This window comes from Tursiops truncatus, chromosome 4 (assembly GCF_011762595.2).
Source record: "Tursiops truncatus isolate mTurTru1 chromosome 4, mTurTru1.mat.Y, whole genome shotgun sequence".
NCBI classification, from domain to species: domain Eukaryota; kingdom Metazoa; phylum Chordata; class Mammalia; order Artiodactyla; family Delphinidae; genus Tursiops; species Tursiops truncatus.
The window spans coordinates 76,612,666-76,631,531 of record NC_047037.1 but is presented as its reverse complement, the minus strand read 5'-3'; the positions used below and the strand labels follow the sequence as shown (position 1 = coordinate 76,631,531).

Genomic DNA, 18,866 nt, shown 5'->3' with positions numbered 1-18,866 from the left:
TGGGCCCCTGGTGGGACCCATTTTCCCACGGCTCACCTGCTGGGAGCCAGGTGAAGAGCAGCAGCCAAGGTGCGGGCAGCTCGGGGCTCATTCCGGCCCTCTCCGTTCCCTTTCAGCTCAGGGGCTCCAGGGACACTGTGTCTGTCTTCATCAGCGGCCGGTTCAGGGCGCACCACTTCTCCTAGGAATCCCCCCGCTTTCCGCTCACTGCGTGCGGCGCGGCGGGAGGACCGGTCCGGCTCCGCGGGCAGGTACCGCCCGGCTCCTGTCCACCTGGGAGCTCCCCGCGGCTCCGCCTCCCGCTCCGCGCGCCGCCGTTTCCTGCTCCGCCCCGGCCCTGGCCCGCGGCCACCTTTCCTGCCTGCCACCGCCCCGCCCAGGCAGGCTGCCAGGTGATTCTCCTCACCGAAACACCATCTCGTGCCACTCTCGCCTCCCACCTATAAGAGCCTGTTACCATTTTCCCCAGAAGTTCTTGGGAAATCTTACCCCTAGCAAATTTCTCCCTCACTCTTCGTAGAATTATGTGGATATAACTTTCTAGGGAATATTTCCTGCCGTATGTTTCCATTCACTCACACGTGCTTGGAAAACATTTTTTTTCCCCACTAAAAACACACTAATAGGAAGTTTATGTGTAATGATTGTTCAGGTTTTCTATAAATAAAGATGGTGGGGTGTGAACTAGAGAAATAGACCTAATTTTCCAAGTTATAAAAGAAAAGGGTGCTCATTATAGAAAAGTTAGAAAAAATATAAATTAATGGAAGTAAGAAAAAACCGTGCTCCCACCATCCATAGTTAGGCATCGTTAATATTGGTTTAGGCCTTATTATTTGCCATCCTGCATGCAGCTCAGCAGCCCCTCACAGACCTCAGCCGCCCAAGATGAAAGATTCTAGGTCTTTTTGCACCAGGCCACCTAGGATGTATTCCCAGTCTCTCCTTCTTCCTTGGTAGGAAGTAAGGGGTAAAGCAAATCAGAGGAGGAAGGCACACTTGCCTTCAGGAACCAGCCAACCAATGACATTAATTTGGAAAGTGACATGAACACTGGCCAATATAAATAGACAGCAAGCCACCTTATACACCTCTCCTTTATCAGGGATTTCTCACTGTGCTCCCCGTTCTGTAACAAACACAATTCCCCCCTCCTCCTAGCCACCACCTTTTTCCTGAAGAAAATAGTTATAAAAATGCATTGAACATGGTTTCTGCCCTCAGGGAGCTCCTATTCTGCTCACCCACCTTACAAGTCAGTATTACTTCTCATAAGTGTATCTCCTGTTTTGCTCTGCCAGGAAGGCTCCTCTTCGCTTGGCACTACTGGAGTCCCTCATCTCGCCTCCACCCAGAGGAGCATCCTTGTCCTGAATCTGACTGGAGGTTTCAACCCAGTCTCTTCTCTCCAAATCCCCTCCTCCCCCCTCCACTCCTGTGTCTGGCCTCTGGTTCCCCTATAGGGCCTCTCCACTTTAAATAGTTTTCTTGTAGCCTCTTCTCTTCTAAAAAGTAGGAAGTAGAATCAGGAAATGCATGGCCAAAGGCAGATGGCACAGTGTGTTTAGGAGCCTTTGGATCTTCCACAGTGGGATCCCAGCACAGCAGGAGCAGCAGGATACAATGTGAGTGAGGGGTGCTCCCCCAGCGCCTTCCAGGGATCCTGCATGTGCTCCCAGGAACCTTGTATGTGTTTGAGAGTTTGTGACCCTGAGGGATTTGTGTGATTCCTGGCTTTGAGAATTGTTCTAGGGAAATTTTCAATCCAGTCTAAAAAAGTATGAGCCCTCTCCTTCCCACACCTATACCTCCCTTAGCCCTTGCTTTGGTATTAAGGTCATTTTGCTATTCACTGAAGTCAGCATTTCTCCATGTTCATTTCATGGAACAGTAGTTCCATGGAATGTTAATAAATAGTATATGGAAAAAGGGCTCTTTGATCAAATATATTCAAGAAATGCTGGGTTAAACTAAGTGAAACATTTTTCCAGGACCTATCAACCCCTTAGGGTGCTAATATACATTTGAATTTCCAAGAGAATATGTCATGCAGCATTGTTCAACCACAAAACCCTTTTTTCTCATACATATCTTAGGGCAGATGTCCCATGGAACATATTCTGGGAAAGCCTGGTGGTCTACCCCAAACATAACTGCGGGAATACGTTGAGACTTACATAGGAACAACAACAACAAAATAATGACTTTAACAAAGGTTATTCCAAGTGTAGTAGAATTAGAAGATTCCCTTATTTTCTCTTGAGAATCACTCATTCAACTGAACATCTACCTCCATTTCTTCTCTTGTAGTGAACACTTAGGTTAACTTTATATGGTTCTCTGTCTACTATGTGCATCTTTTTTTCTTCACCATTTATTACATATTATGTACCAAGTAATGTTCTATGTGCTTTACATGCATTATCTCAGTAAATTCCCACAATAACTGTATGAAATAGGAACTTACTATCAATCCCATTTTACGGAATGGAAGCTGAAATACAAAGAAGTAACTTGCCCAAGGTGACAAAGCTAGTAAGTGGTGGAGTTATGAGTCTAAGTGAGGCAATCTGATTCCAGATCTTGTGCTCTTAGTTATTATACCACCATGCACTCTCACCTAGTTACGTCTCAATGTGTATAGTTGACTCTATCAGCGTGTGCTAATGCAGTTTCTTTCCACATATGCCATTTAGCTCCAGACAAAGAAAAACTCCATTCCACTGTCATGAGCTCTCCTGGGCCAGTCATTTTGCCAATATGTACCATTCATTCAACAAAGATTAGATAAGATTATACATTTGGCTCAGAACAAATAGTTTTTTCATTGCTAGATATAGAAGTAAAAATCATTTGACCTGCTGATACTGATTGAGACAAAAGTGTCCTCATCTGTAAAATAATAATAGCTACTATTATTAAACACTTACATTGTGCTAGGCACTATTCTAAGCACTTTTTGTTTTAACTTCAATAATTCTTTCAACAACACTATGAGGCAAGGACTAACACTGACCCCATTTTATAGCTGATGAACTTGAGGCACTAAGATTCAGTTATTTACCCAGGGCCACCCAGTTTGTAAGTAATAGAGCTGAGATGCAAACTCAAGCAACCTGTCTTCAGAGCACACACCCTTAATTACTACTCTCGTTATGCTGTGCTTCTATGAGTCGACTGGTCCAGGCTCTGACCACAAAGTACTGAGCTTATGATCTCACCCTTTATAATTGCACTTCCTAGTTGAAACTGTATCCATGAATGTTCTGAATACTGAGTCTATATGTGCATATGCATCTGTATTTGAGAATACTGTGATATTTCTATATCTATATGTGTATTTATCAAGAATGGAGAAAACAAAAGAACATGTAAATAAAAATTATGCTTCAGGCAGTTAAAGGTAAAGGAGGGCAAGAAAAGAAAGTCACCAACTGATGCTGCACCATTTGGAGTATGTCTTAGTCATCTTTGTATGCCTGGCATATAGCATAGTACCTGGCATATAGGTAGTGCTCAATAAATATTTGTTGAGCTGTTAATCCATAGTTTCTGGAGGAAGTGACATGTGATCTGGGTTTGAAAACAAATAAGATTTTGCCAGAGTGATCCAAGCAGAGAGACCAGTATGTGAAGAATCATGGAACCAGGAAATAGCATAGCTGAATTATAAGCAGTTGAGTTCGGCTAGACTATAGAGCAAGGTGGGGAGTGGTAGGAAAGTATGTTAGAGAGCTAGCCAGGGTAAATAAAGGGCCTCGCATGACCAGCTGGATTACTAAGACTTCATATAATAGACACTGGGAAGCCAGTGAAGGGTTTTAAGCTGGGCGAGGCATGATCAGACTTGCATTTTAGAAAAATAAACTTGGTAGCAGTAAGAAGAATGGTAGGTGAGAACGGAGATGAAAGGCAGGGAGACCAGTTAGGAAACTGATACTATAGTCAAGGTGGGAGATACTGAGGGCTTAAGCCAGTCGTTGGTGTTGGGAATGGAGAGGAGAGAATACTTGGGCAGATATTTCGAATATAGAATTGACAAGATTGGTGATAAATTAGATGTGGGAATTGAGAGAAGAATATAAGTTTCTGACTATTGAGCCTGGGTGGATGGTGATGCCTTTAAAGAAAATAGATATATAGAAAGGTTTTGAATCACTTCAAACACATTGCACCTGAGAGAATAGTGGACCATTCAAATGAAAATCCTATGGAGGGTTGGACATCTTTATTAAGTGCAATCTGGTTACATTAGGTTAGTAGGAGCTGCACAACTATATAGGGAGGTCTGGGTTAGTAGGGACTGAGAAACCTTCTGGATTAGTGGGATATAACAAGACAATTTATCTTGGAGTAGGGCTAAAAGCAGAAGGTGGTAGAATCTAGTAAAAGGAGTTTGAGAACAAATATGTTTATTATTACCATTCCTAGTCAACATTTTACAGGATATTATAACTAGTATAATAAGAAAATAAAAAGTCTGAAAATGAAGAATAAAGATGTTACATTATGATTATCTACACAAAACATTGAAGAGAATCTATAAATTATATATAAGGACTAACAAGAAAGGTTGCTGGAAACAAGGTCAATATACTAATGTCACTGGTGTTTGTATATACCAACAATATCCATTTAGAAGAAATGAATTTAAAATATACATTTGCAATAGCAATAAATCTATAAAGTAACTAGGAATAAGTCTAAAAATATACGTGGAACAGCTTTATGAAGAAAATTGAAAAAAGGTACTGAAGACATTTTTTAAAGATTTAAATAAATACAAAGATGTACCATGCTCATAGATAAGAACACTCAATATCACTAAGGATGATAATATTTCCCCAATTAATCAAATTCTATATATTTCTAACAAAATTCTGAAAAAAATCTCTGTAAAACTTCACAAGCCATTTCTAAGATTAAAAGGAAATTATACGGTGATAAGTAGCTAAATAATTTTGACGAAAAATTAGGAGGAAGAGGGAATTTGCCTCTTCAAATGATAAAGCTAGAGTAATTAAAACAATGTGGCACTGGCATATAGATAGACAGACAAGTGGAACGTAAAAGAGATTCTGGAAATAGGCACCCATAATAATGGGAACTTGATATATAACAGAGATGGCATTACAATGCAATGGGACAACTATAAACTATTAAGTAAGTGATGCTGGGACAATTAGTGTCTGTTGTATTAAAAGATAAGGTGTATCTTTTCTTTATACCACATACAAAATTCCAAACTGATTAAAATCTACATATTAAAGGCAAGAATTTCAATTTTTTATAAGAAAATATAGAATACCCATATGACCTTGTAGAAAAGACTGAATTCTTAAACAGAAAACAAAAAGAATAATTCATTAAGGAAGACTGATACATAAGACTATATTAAATTTAAAAGTTCTATAAACAAAAGACAACATATACAAAGTGAACAAACAAACCACAAACTGGAAAAATATATTTGCTGTGCATTTAAAAGGCAAAAAGATTGTAACCAACAAATATTAAAAAACTCCTAAAAAGTAAGCAGGACACAATCCAATGGTAAGGGAGATGAACAGGCAATTCACATTAGAGGAAATCTGATTCAGTATTAAACATTAAAAGATGCTCAACTTGACTAGTAATCAAAAACTGGAAATTTAAAACAACAAATGCTGCTTCACATTTGACAAATTGGTTAAAATGTAAAAGTCTGAGCCAACTAAGCATTAGTAAAGACGTGAGAAGTGTAAATTGGTTCAACTACTTTGAAGAACAATTTTACAAAGCCTCATAAAGTTGAAGGTGAACATATCCTAGGATCTTGTGATTTCCCCTCTAGGTCTCCACTCTATAGAAACTCTCAACTCTTGTGAACACAGATACATGTGCATGGGTGTTCACTGCAAAGCAATTTGTGCGAAACTTGGAAACAACTTTCTACTGGAGGGAAATAATAAGATAGGGCTTATCAATGGAATGAGATAATATGCCACTGTTAAAATGAATTAACTAGATCTATACCATGGATGAACATTACAAATATAATGTTATATGAATAAAGAAGTTGCAAGATACTGTTTTGTCAAATGTTAAGGCACAAAACAATATCATGTAGTGTTACAGAAGATTCATATATATGTAGAACAAAGTATAAAAACATTCAGCGGAATGGGATTCACCAACATTAGAGTGTTGTTACTCCTGAGAGAGGGGGAGGAGAGAAATGGGTTGGAAGGGACTGTAGCTGAATCTGTAACATTTTATTTTCTTTTTAATATTTGAAACAAATATGCTAAAAAGGTAAAATCAGTTAAATTTAGGTAGTATAAGTGTGAGATTATATTATTTTGTGTGCTTTTCTGTATCTTTGGTATCTTAGGTATTTAAAAAATACTTTCAAGACAAAAAAAGAGAGTGAGCACTGGGTGTAGAATCAGACCAAGTGTGTTTGTGTCATGACATTTCCACTGGCATTCAGTGTGACTTTATGTAAGTCACTTTGGGCCTAGATGTTTTTATCTATCAAATGGGAAACTGCATGAGATAACCCCCTTGGTCCCTCCCAGCTCTGGCATTCTACAGTTCAAAGGTGAGAAGAACCCAGATTAGGAAGATGTTAGGGTCCCTTAGCTGGACAGAGGAATACAGAACCAACGCATCTCTAAGGGTGACCTCCCTGAGAGAAGGGTCCTGTTGGGTTCTGCCCATTCTGAGCAAAGGGGTAGACCCCATGTTCTGCCAAAGCATGAGACCCATGTACTTTAATCGCACTTGTCATTGAAAGGCCTAAGAATCTGGTTCGCTCAATATTTTATTATGAGAGAAACCAGAGATGAACTGGGGTTGGGGGGGGGGGGGCTGGGGGGATGGGGCTGCATTCCTGAGGCTGGAGCCATAGAGAAGAGGTCCATGTCCTCAGGTCATAGCAACAAAGGCAGAAAGCCTGGAGTTTTGCTACCACCAGAGGGATTTTTTTTTCCTCTCTAGTGTTTCTTCCTCTTGTGTCAAGGCCCAGTTTGCTATCCAGACTCAGAGCTCCTCTAAGATGATGAGCTCATTCCATGCACATCTTGGTAAAGCTCAATGAGGGTCAGAATATCCAGTTCTTTCCAGCCCACTTCAGAGAATCTGGTTCAATTAGTCTATGGGGAGGCCCAGGAAGGAGTATTTTTTTTTAAAGTTCCCAGGTGGTTCTAATGTGCAGGCAGAGTTGAGAAGCTAGTTGAAGGGTGAGCTGGATAAAAGAATGCCCCACATATTTGTTACCAAACAGGGTATTCCCTAGCGCAGTCCCTAAATGAAACGCTTTCCAACACATCTCCTACGTCAGCTTCTCTTTAGTAACTTTGCTTTGCCACCACCTTGAGTGACACAATAGGAGAGTTTCTACTCCAAAGACTATGATCCTGAGATGTGTAATTTTCCCTTTTGGCTTCTCCATCAGGGCAGCACAATATGGTACCTTCAGATGGCAGTGAATCTCAGGTCATTACCACCAAGTAATAGCTGTATAACTCTGAACAGTTATAACACAGTAGTAACACACACTCTCTAAGCCTGTTTATTTGTAGCACAAGGGAGTTAAACTAGATCAGTGGTTTTTAAACTGTTCTGAGAAACTGTTCTGTGGAATATCTAAGGGGTTGCCTCTGCCAGAGAGGCTGGTTTGAAAAATGACTGGATCAAATGATCCAGAAGGTCTTTTCCAGAACCAACATTCAACAATTCCAAATTCTATAGGAATAGATTTATGCTACCACCAAAGGCTACTGTAACCCATATGCTTTGAGGCCTGCTGAAGATCACATTTACCAACCCTGGTCTAGAGCAGGTATTATAAACTGGCTAGTTGAAAGCCAAATTCAGCACAAAAACCTGTTCTGTCTTTGCCTGAAGAGTATTCTTTTCTTTCCTTGGTATCTTTTTAAAATTTTCCTAATTTGAAGTATAAAACAATGCTGAAATCTGCACAAATAAGAGGTGTATGGCTCATTGAACCATCACACTGTAAACACACCTTTGCAACCACCACTCTGGGCAAGTTACAGAACAGTTAACAGCATTTCAGAAGCTCCGCCTCATTACCCCTCGAAGTCATTCCCTCCTTTCTCCTCTTCAAAGGTAACCACCATCTTGATTTCTTACATTGTAGATTGGTTTTGCTTCTTTTAACATTTATATAAAGGAAATAATGTAGCACAGTTTTTGAAGTTTGTCTCTTCTGCTCAATATTAGTGAGCAAAAGAATTAGTGAGATTCATCTATGGTTTCACATGTACCTGTAGTTTATGAATCTGTAGTTTACTAATTTTCATCTCTGAATCGCTTCCCATTGTTAGAATATACCACAATTTATTTATGCATTCTATTGTTGATAGACATTTGATTTGTTTCTACAATTTGGCTATTATGAATAATGATGCTATAAACGTACTTGTAAATGTTTGGGGGGCCATACACCCACCCTTTTTTGCTTCTATAATTCAGGGTCAAATTATTTGGTCATAGGGTATGTGTGGTGATTTTAATATACATCCATAAAGTCTTTGACCTTCCTGTCTCCGAAAGGGGGAGCCTAAATCCATGACCCTCAAGTGTAGGCCGGACTTAGTGACTCACTTCTAATGAATAAAATAACAGAAGTGATACCGTGTTACCTCCGAGACTAGGTCATAAAAGACATTACAGTTTTTTCCTTGTCTCCTCTGGGGGAAAAGCAGTCGCAATATTATGAGGATACTTAGCTAGTCCTATGGAGAGGCCCACACACTGAGGAAGTAAGGCCTCCTTCCAGTGGCCATGTGAGTGAGCTATCCTGGAAGGAAATTGTCTAGCTGCAGTGAAGTCTTCCAAAGAACTGACATCTCGACTAAACTCGTGAGAGACCCTGAGCCAAAAACCCTACAGCTAAACTACTTTCAAATACCTGACCCACAGAAAGAGTAAGAGAAAATATATTTATTATTTTAAGTCACTGAAACAATATTTCTATTATGCAGCAATAGATTACGAGCAGAGGAAGCTTATGTTCAACCTTAGTAGAAAATGCCAAAGATTTTTTCCAAATTTACCCACACACCACCGGTGTATGAAAGTTTTAATTGTTCCACATCCTTGGCAATACTTGGAACTGACAGTCTTTTCGTGTATAGCTCTATGGGTAGGTGTGTAATGGTATTGCATTGTGGTTTAATTTGCATTTCCCTGATGACTAATGAAGTTGATTAGATGACTAGTAAACTTTCATATGTTTATTGGCCTTTTGGACTTTTGGATATCTTATTTTTGGCTTTGGTGGAATCTTTTGCTTATTTTTCTATTAATTTCTTGATTTTTAGGAGTTTCTTATGTGTCTTGGATATGGTCCTTTCCGTGGTTAAAAATATCTTCTCCTAATTTGTAGGACTTGCTTTCTTGCTCTCTTAATGATATTGTTTAATGAACAAACATTTTTTATTTATTTAATAATTTATTATTTATAAATTTTAAAATATTTTCCTTTAATGTCCTTAATATTTTAGTATTTTATTTAAGAAATACTTGCCTTCCCTAGGGTAATGAAGATATTCTCCTCTATTGTCTCCTAGAAGGATTATATTTTGGTTTTTACATTTAGGGCTATAACCCACATAGAATTAAGTTGTGAAGTACGGGGTGGGTTAAGTTTCTTTTTCTCATATGGATCCAATTGACCAAGCCCAGTTATTGAAAATTAATTTCTTTATCCACTGCTCAGCAGTGTTAGCTCTTCCAAAAGCCAAGTGTTGATACATGTGTCTCTCTGATTCTGGATTCTCTATTCTCTTCCATTGGTCTATTTATTTGCCTACCTTTGTATCTATACCACACTCTTTTAATTAGAGCTTTATAACAAGTCCTGATATCAGCTAGAGCAAGTCCTTCTACCTCATTTTTTCCTTAAGACTGACTTAACTATTCTTAGCTCTTTGCATTGACACACACATTTTGGAATCAGTGTGATAATTTCCAGAAAAATCTGCTAGGATCTTAATTGGGATTGCCTTACATCAGTAGGTCAATTTGGGGGAGTTAACATTTTTATATTTTGAGCCCTCCAATATCTCTATTTATTTTTATATTTTTCAATTTCTCTTAATAAATTTTAAGGGGTTTTTTTTTTGATAGAAATGCCACACATCTTCATGAGGTTTATTTCTATTGATATTGTTTGATGGCAAATTGTATCCTTAAAAAAATTTTATTTTCTATTATTTGCAGTTGGTATATAGACACTAAGTTGATTTTGTATACTAACCTTGTATTCAGCAGACTTGTGCGTCTGGTCATTTTTGTTGAGCCCCAGAAATTGTACATGAATAATTATAGAGGTTAATTCTAGTTTCACCCCAGAAGATGTAGAAAGCTATAAGGACAGTTGTTCCCACCCTAACAACGAGAAAATGCTGGACAAACTGCAAACCAATGAAGAACTCTTAAAAGAATTTCTATGACAGGGCAAAAATATAACCCAAAATTTAGGGAGAGACAAGCTCCTATACGGAAAAATAGGATGCGAGCATTTGATTACCTGGGGCAGATGCCTCCAGATGCCACATGTCAGTAACAAGAATCAGCTGGAAAATTGTAACAATTAATTGTAAAGACTGAGTGTAGGTTAGTGTGATACAGTGAAGCCCCTGGCTTGCATCGTTTTTCTGTGAGAACATCATCAGGAGCTCACAAGGAAAACTGGAGAAAATCCTGAGGAAATTTTCTTCACAGGGATGGGTAGATGAGATTAGAAACTGCTGCAGAAACTCTGCCCAAACCCATCTATCCTGTCTCCCTTATGGAACAAAAGGCTTAATCTGCAGGGACAATGAAAACAAAAACTATATCCTTAGGGCACTTGTAGAAGCCCATTGCCACTGGGGGACAAAAGCAGGAAAGCCATGTTCATCCCTGGGAAAAAGTCAGGAATAGGTTCTAGCCCAGCGCTTGATTTGGAGGAGGGACAGGAACATTTAGTGAAGGCCCACAGGAAGCAGGTTCACAATGTCTGACTAAAACTGAAACAATTAGAAAATCAGAGAACTCTGCCTTCCCCATGCCCCTCCTCCATAACCACTCTGATAAGCATCAAGTAAGATAAGAATGGAATACAGCTAGGAGAGCTGCAAAAGACAGATTCTTTCTGGGGAGCAGTTCAAAGGGAAGACTCAAAGCAGAAAGAGATGAAGCCAGGTGTAGAGCAGACATCTGGAGAAACACCCTAGTAAATAGCCCACACAAGTTATCATTAGAGAAATTTGAAGCCTATGGTACACTGAGGTTAACCATACCAACAACAAACTTCAAACCCAACTCAACTCCAGACAAACTTAACACAAATCCCCACATTGCTAAGGACCTAGCAGAAGGAAGGCATGTTTATCTCTAAGCACAAAACATATTTACCTCAGCATCTATTATTTTATATAACACATATGATTTTGAACAAAAATTTATGAGGCTGTCTTACTTGACTCAAGCTGTCATAACAAAATTCCATAGACTGGGTGGCTTAAGCAGAAATTTATCTCTCACAGTTCTGGAGGTTGGAAGTCCAAGATCAGGGTGCCAGCATGGTTGGACTCTGATGATGAAAACAAGCAGGACCCTTCCCAGGGACATGCTCCACCCCTGTGTTCCCCATCTCTTCTTCATAAAATTGCTTTAGCTTCCTAGGCCTTCCCTGAGTTCCAAAGAGCAAATTTAATCAGAGAAGTGAAAAAGGTGAAAAAACAAAGAAACACAATCAAGCAAAACAAAATAATAATAGTTTAGCCATAAAACAAAGTCAAGAAAGTCAAGTCTTTAGTTCCTCCTCAAGAGCTGTAGATAACATCCTGAGCCACATCCTTAAGTTGTTTTGCAGATACTAAAAACCCCACCAGGTGGAAAAAAGTTAACTGCATGGGGACCACCAGCAAGTAAACCCCAGACTGTTTGGAACCAGAATGTTGATGATCGAGATCCCCGAAACACCACTCTATTACCTCATCATCAACCAACCAAAAAACTGTGCATAGATTGTGCACACCCTCTCTCACACTGTGTTTAAAAACCCTTCCCTGAAAGTCATTGGAGAGTTCAGGTATTCTAAACATGAGCTGCCTATTCTCCTTGTTTGGCACCCTACAATAAATGCTATACTTTCCTGCACCACAACCCAGTGTCAATGGACTGGCTTTGCTGTGCACTGGGCGAGCAGACCCAAGTTTGGTTTGGTACCAGTGAGAGCTCTCTTCCTGACTTTCAGATGGCTGCCTTCTCTCTGTGTCCTCATATGGTAAGAGAGAAAAAGAGAGTGAGCATGCAAGCTCTCTGGTGTCTCTTTGTATATGGGCACTAATCCCATCAGGAGGGTCCCACATCTAATCACCTCCCAAAGACTTCATCTCCAAATACTATCACATTGGATGTTAGGGCCTCAACATACAAATCTGTATAGCAGAGGCATACAAAAAGGCAAGAAAAATAAAAATCTGAAGAGACAAAGCAATCATCAGAACCAAACACAAATATGATACAGATGTTGGCACTATCTTATAGGAGATTTAAAGTAATTATAATTAATATGTTAAAGGATCTAATGGAAAAGGTATTTTGAAGATAATTTTAGCAGAGAAATGTAAACTATAAGAAAGAATCAATTTAAAAATGCAGTAACAGAGAAGAAAAATGCCTTAAACAGGCCCATCAATAGACCACATAGCAAAAGAAAGAATCATGGAACTTGAAAGTAGGTCAATAAAAATTACATAAACGGATAAGACGAAAAATAGGATGGGGGAATAAAAAACAGAACAGAGCAACCAAGAGCTGAAGGAAAATACCAAATGGTATAATATACATGTAATTGGAATCCCAGAGGACTAAAGAAAAAGAATATGAGACAGAACAAATATCTGGAGAAATAATGGCCAAAATTTTTCTAAAATTAATGCCATACCTCAAACCACAGACCTAAGAAGCTCAGAGAACACCATGAAGGATAAATATCAAAATCAAACCAAACCAAAAAACAAAAAAAACACACAAAAAACCAAAACCCACTAATATTTGTATTTGTTAGACTACCCTAACAAAATGCCACAGACTGGTTGACTTAAGCAACAGAAATTTATTTCTCACAGTTCTGAAGTGTGCAAGTTCAAGATCAAGTTATGGCAGGACTGATTTCCTCTGAGGCATCTCCTTGTGGCTTGCAGATGGCCATCCTCTTTCTGTCTCTTCACGTGGTCATCCCTTTGTCCATGACTATCATCCATGGTGTCTCTTTTTGGGTCCAAACTTTCCCTTCTTATAAGGATATCAGTCAGATTGGATTAGGAACCATCTTAACAGCCATTTTAAACTTAATCACCCCCTTAAAGACCATACCTTCAAATACAGTCACATCCATGGTAATTGGGGTTAGGACTTCAACATATAAATTTGAGGGGGGGACACAATTCAGTCCACACCAATATTCAAAGTGCTGAAAACCAAAAGCAAAGAGAAAATCTTAAAAATAGGAAAAAAAAAAAAAAGTACCTGCAGAAGAACAAGGATAAGAATTACAGCAGACTGTAATTCTTTTTCTCCCCCTGCAAGTAGGAAGAAACCATGCAAGTAAGAAGACAATGGAGTGACATATTTAAAGTGCTGAAAGTAAAAAAACCCCTGTCAACTCCAATTCTTTGCTCAGCAAAAATATTCTTCAGAAATGATGGAGAAATACTTTTTCAGATAAATGTTGATAAAATTCATTGCCAGTATGCATACTCCCCAAGAAATGTAAAAAAACACAAAAAGCAGAAAACAAGCAAACAGAAAACCCTTTAGGTGAAGGAATATGTATTGGTCAGAAATTAACAGGCATACCTCAGAGATACAACTGGTTTGTTTCCAAACCACCTTAACAAAGTGAGTCACACAAATTTTCTGGTTTCCCAGTGCATATAAAAGTTATGCTTCCACTATATTGTAGTCTATTAAGTGTGCAATAGCATTATATTTAAAAAAACAATGAACATACCTTAATTTAAAAATGCTTTATTGCTGAAAAATGCTAACCATTATCTGACAAGTCTGGATTGCTGCAAACCTTCATTTTATAAAATATGCAGTATCTGCAAAGTGTAATAAACCAAAGCACAATAAAATGAGGGATGGCTGTATATACAAAAAATTTAATGAAATAATAGAATAAACAAAATGGAATACATGAAAGAAAATAAAATCTTTTTTTCTTAGAATTAAATGTGCTAAAAAAATAACTGATCATATAAAGCAAAAAATGACAATGGAGTGTGTTTAAAACATGAGTAAAAGTAAAATAGATGATAAAAATAGCACAATTTTAAAATTTACTGATAAATTCTTAAAAGACCTAGTTAGAAAAGAACTTCTTTTCTTTCTTAACTTAGACATTTATTGTTATAAACTTCCCTCTTAGAAATGCATTTGCTTCATACCATAAGTTTTGGTAATTTGTGTTTTCATTTTTGTCTGTTCAAAGTTTCTTTTTGACTCCTTTGTTTTATTTCTTCTTTGACCCATTGGTCACTACCGATTTTAGTAATTTTAGTCTTTTTTCTTAATCCACCTAGCTGAAGGTTTCTCAATTTTTTTGATCTTTTAAAAAGTACCAAATTTGATTTTATTGATTTCTCTATTTTTTTCTATTTCATTTATTTCTGTTGTATTCTTTATTATTTCCTTCCTTCTGCTATTTTTGGGATTAGTTTGTTCTTTTTCTAGTTTCTTAAGATGTAAAGTTTCTAGTTCACTACATTGTTGATTTGAGATCCTTGTTTTTTTTTTGTTTTTTTTTTTAACATCTTTATTGGGATATAATTGCTTTACAATGGTGTGTTAGTCTCCGCTTTACAACAAAGATCCTTGTTTTTTGACATCAGTGTTTATAGCTATAAATATCAATCTTAGTCCTAGTTTTCACTGTGTCCCATAAGTTTTCGTGTTTTGTTTTTGTTTTCATTCATCTCTAAGTATTTTCTAATATCCCTTGTGATTTCCCCTTTGATCCTGCAGTTGCTTAAAAATATGTTGTTTAATTTCCACAAATTTGTGAATTTTCCAGTTTGGGTTCTGTTATTGATTTCTAACTTCATCCCATTGTGGTCTGAGAAGATATTTTGCATGACATCTTTAAAATCTATTGAAAGTTAATTTGAGGCCTAACATATAGTCTACCCTGGAAAATATCTTAAGTGTACTTGAGAAGATGTATGCTGTTGTTGTTGGGTAAAGTGTTCTATGTATGTCTGCTGGATCTAGTCAGTCTACTGTGTCTTCTGTTTCCTTACTTATCTTCTATTTGGTTGTTCTATCCATTATGGAGAGTGGTCTAATGAAGTCTCCAACTATCAATACTTCCTGAAAAGGAGAGACTTACTTTTGTCATTTTGCCATTTGTTTTCTACCTTCCTTATAGACTTTTTTGTCCCTCTTTTCCTACATTATCATCTTCCTTTGTGTTTAGTTGAATTTTTTGCAGTGAAATGTTTAAATTTCTTTCTTATATCCTTTTACACATATTCTATATCTATTTTCTTTGTGGTTACCATGGAGATTACAATTAAACATACTAAAGCTGTAGCATTCTAATCTGAATTATACTTGCTTAACTTTAATAATAAACAAAAACTCTGCTCCTTTACAACTCTGTCACCACCTCTTTCAGTTGCTGATATTACAAAATTACATCTTTATTCATTGTGTGCTCCAAAACATAAACTAATAAGTCTTTTAAATGCATTAATCTCTTAAATTATGTAGAAAACAAAATGTAGAGTTACAAATCAAAGTTACAATAATACTCGCTTTTAGAATTGCCAGTGTATTAACCTTTACTGAGATCTTTATTTCTTCATACAACTTTGAGTTACTCTCTAGTTTGCTTTCATTTCACCCTACAGGACTTTCTCTGCATTTCTTGCAGAGAAAATCTAGTAGTAAACAACTCTCTCAGCTTCTGTTTACCTGGGAATGACTTAATTTCTCCCTTACATTTGAAGGACAGGTTTTCCATATATAGGGTTGTTGATTGACAGGTTTTTCTTTTCTTTTTTTTTTAGTACTTAGAATATATTGGCCCATGGCCTCCAAAGTTTCTGATAAGAAATGTGGTGCTAATCTTATTGAGAATCCCTTGTATATTACAAGTCCTTCTCAACCAATGCTCTGAAGATTCTTTGTATTTAGCTTTCCAGAAACTTCATCATAATATGTCTCAGCGTAGGTCTCTTTGAGTTTGTCTTACTTGCAGTTTGTTGAGCTGCCTGGATGTTTATATTCATGTCTTTCATCAAATTTGTGAAGTGTTCTGCCCCTTTCTCCTTCTTTTCTCCTTCTGGGACTCTCACAATGAATATGTTGATTGATTTCATGGTGTCCCATGGGTACCTTAGGCTCTGATAATTTTTCTTCATCTTTTTTCCTGTTTCTCAGTCTTGACAATTTCTTTTGTCTTATCTTCGCGTTCACTGATTCTTCCTTCTGCCTACTGAAATTTTCCTTTGACTCCTTCCAGTGAATTTTAAAATTTCAGTTATTGTACTTTTTAGCTCTACAATTTTTTTGGTTTCTTTTCAGGTTTCCTATCTCTTTTATTGATACTTCCATATTGTTCATACATCATTTCCTTGACTTTCTCCACATCTTCCTTTAGTTCTTTGAGCATCTTTAAGATAGTTGTTTTAAAGTAGATGTGCCATCAAGTCTTTATCAAGATCAGTTTCTGTTGATTTATTTTTTCCTTTTAATGGAAAATTCTAAGAGGAAGTTTATATTTTCCTTTATATACATTGTGATATGATTTTTTTGTTGAAAGCTGGACATTTGAATCTACTGTGGTAACTCTGGACATCAGATTAGCCACCTTTCCCACTGTTTGCTTTTTGTTATTCTTTTTGTTTTTTTAAATCGTTGTAGGCTGTCTCTGTGCCAAGGATCACACTGAGGTATAAACTTAAGGTCCTTTCAGGTCTTTGTTGAGTCTTTGTCTTTCCCACTTTCTAATTTTCCCCATATATGCAGTTGCTTTTGAATTTCCTAGTCTTTAATGTCTGGCTCCAAAGAGTGGAAAAAGAGAAAAAGGAAGGAAGAGGAAGGGCACCAGTCCTTTCAATCCACTGTAAGTCACTTCAGCTGGCGGCTGGGGAGGTGCAACAAAAACGGCTTCTCATCTCTTTGCCTGCACTTCTGTACCTGAAGCAGCAATCAGGGATCAGGACATATATCCCAGATATTTGGAGTACAGGGTCTTGTTTTGCCCACCTTGATACATGCAAGCTGTGTGCAAGATGCTCCAGGAACTTGTACACAATTGCCTGCAGTGGAACTGGGAGTGGCAGATGCGTAGCTGCTCCCCTGTGCCACGAGCTGAAATTGATTGAAATTAACCACAATTTACAGTCCAAGCCTTCCCTTGGAAATTGAAAGCCTTCAATAGACTACAGAGTTCCAAAATAGTTACATCAGACAGATTCTGCCAGTGCAATTGTCTAGGCAGTTAGAGAGATTCCTGGTGCTTCTTGCTCTGCCATCTTCCCAGAATCCTATCACCTGTTATTTTCAAACTTCATTAAAAATAATATAGGTAATCTATTTCTAATAATTTTTCTTAACATTCTGATCTTCTAAACTAATTTACAACAATTTTTTTTAGTGTTATCTCTGTATATTTTACTGGCTTTTAAGCTTACCAAAGTTTTATTTCTTTCTTTAATCATAGCTTTTCCATTCTTAGGCTTTCAATTTTAATTCATTTCTAATTATTTGGGAACACACATATTTAAGTAATTTATTTTGGAAGGTTATCTTAGTGGTGGTATTTTTGTTGTTGTTGTTTTTGTCTGCTTGGTAATATATTTCTACTGACTTCACACTTAACTGGCATCTTATCTGGGCAGAGAATGCTACCTCAAAACACTATGGATATTGTTCTGTAGTTTTCTGACATTTAGGGTTGATTAAGATGCCAAGCTGGTTTAACTTTCTCTGCAGTCATCCTACTTTAATTTTTTTTCTCTTTTTTTTAGTTTTCTTTGTCTTTGGAATTTAAAATGCTCATAATGATTTCTCTGGATGAAAATCCATTTTCTTAAAAACATTTTTTTGACCATCTGAACCCTTTGAGTTCCTTAATTGTGCCTTTTTTAGTTCATACGTGGAAATTTCTTTTCTTCTGGTAATAGATTCCACTTGATGAATTTTATGTTTCTCTCTCAAGTACATCTTTTAATTTTAGGGTTCTGCTTTTTTTTTTCAGGTCTCTATTTCAGGAATCCTCTCTTTGACCAATCTAACTTTTGGCTATAGTAGAAATGACATAATAAAAGTGGTAGTTTTTGTTTGACCTCCTTGGTTGTGCAGCTCTCATAGGAGGTCACCCCCTTGCCCTTGAAGTTCAGTGAAATCCTCCGTCATCCTGGTGGTGGAAATCACAGGGGGAGGCTACCCACTTCCAATACACATCCATAATAAATCACACTTTTTATTGTCTTACCAAAATCTACAGAACATTCTTTTATTTTATCTTACAGATGCAGAGTGTTGTGGGTTTCTTTTTTTCTCTTTTTATTATCTTATTTTCTAGGCTTTTTGAGGGAGTTTCAAGAGGGGGGATTTTTAGTCAGCTTCATCTTAATGCCATGTCTGGAACTCAAGCCACTGAATTATTATTTTTTAAATATATTTAGACCTAGGTCAACAAATTCAAATGCAAGAAAAGGGTTAAATTTCTTCCACAAGTGTTGGCAAAATCTGTAGAAAAAAAGAGGAACAGCCTTTAATAAAGAAAGTTACAAAGTATACAGTCATTGAGGAGGAAAGCTTTCAGGAGTGTAGGAGGGGTTGCTCCT

At 37.3% G+C, this 18,866-nt stretch overlaps 1 protein-coding gene across 1 annotated transcript in view; it reads right to left on the bottom strand.

The window, feature by feature from the left end:
* ILDR1 (immunoglobulin like domain containing receptor 1) overlaps nucleotides 1-363 on the bottom strand; it is a 40,196-nt gene extending 39,833 nt beyond the window's left edge. The window contains exon 1 of the mRNA XM_033855773.2: nucleotides 37-363. Coding sequence (XP_033711664.1) covers nucleotides 37-91 — 55 coding nt within the window. The 5' untranslated portion in view covers nucleotides 92-363. The remainder of the gene's footprint in view (nucleotides 1-36) is intronic.
* Between the last annotated feature and the right edge of the window lie 18,503 nt (nucleotides 364-18,866).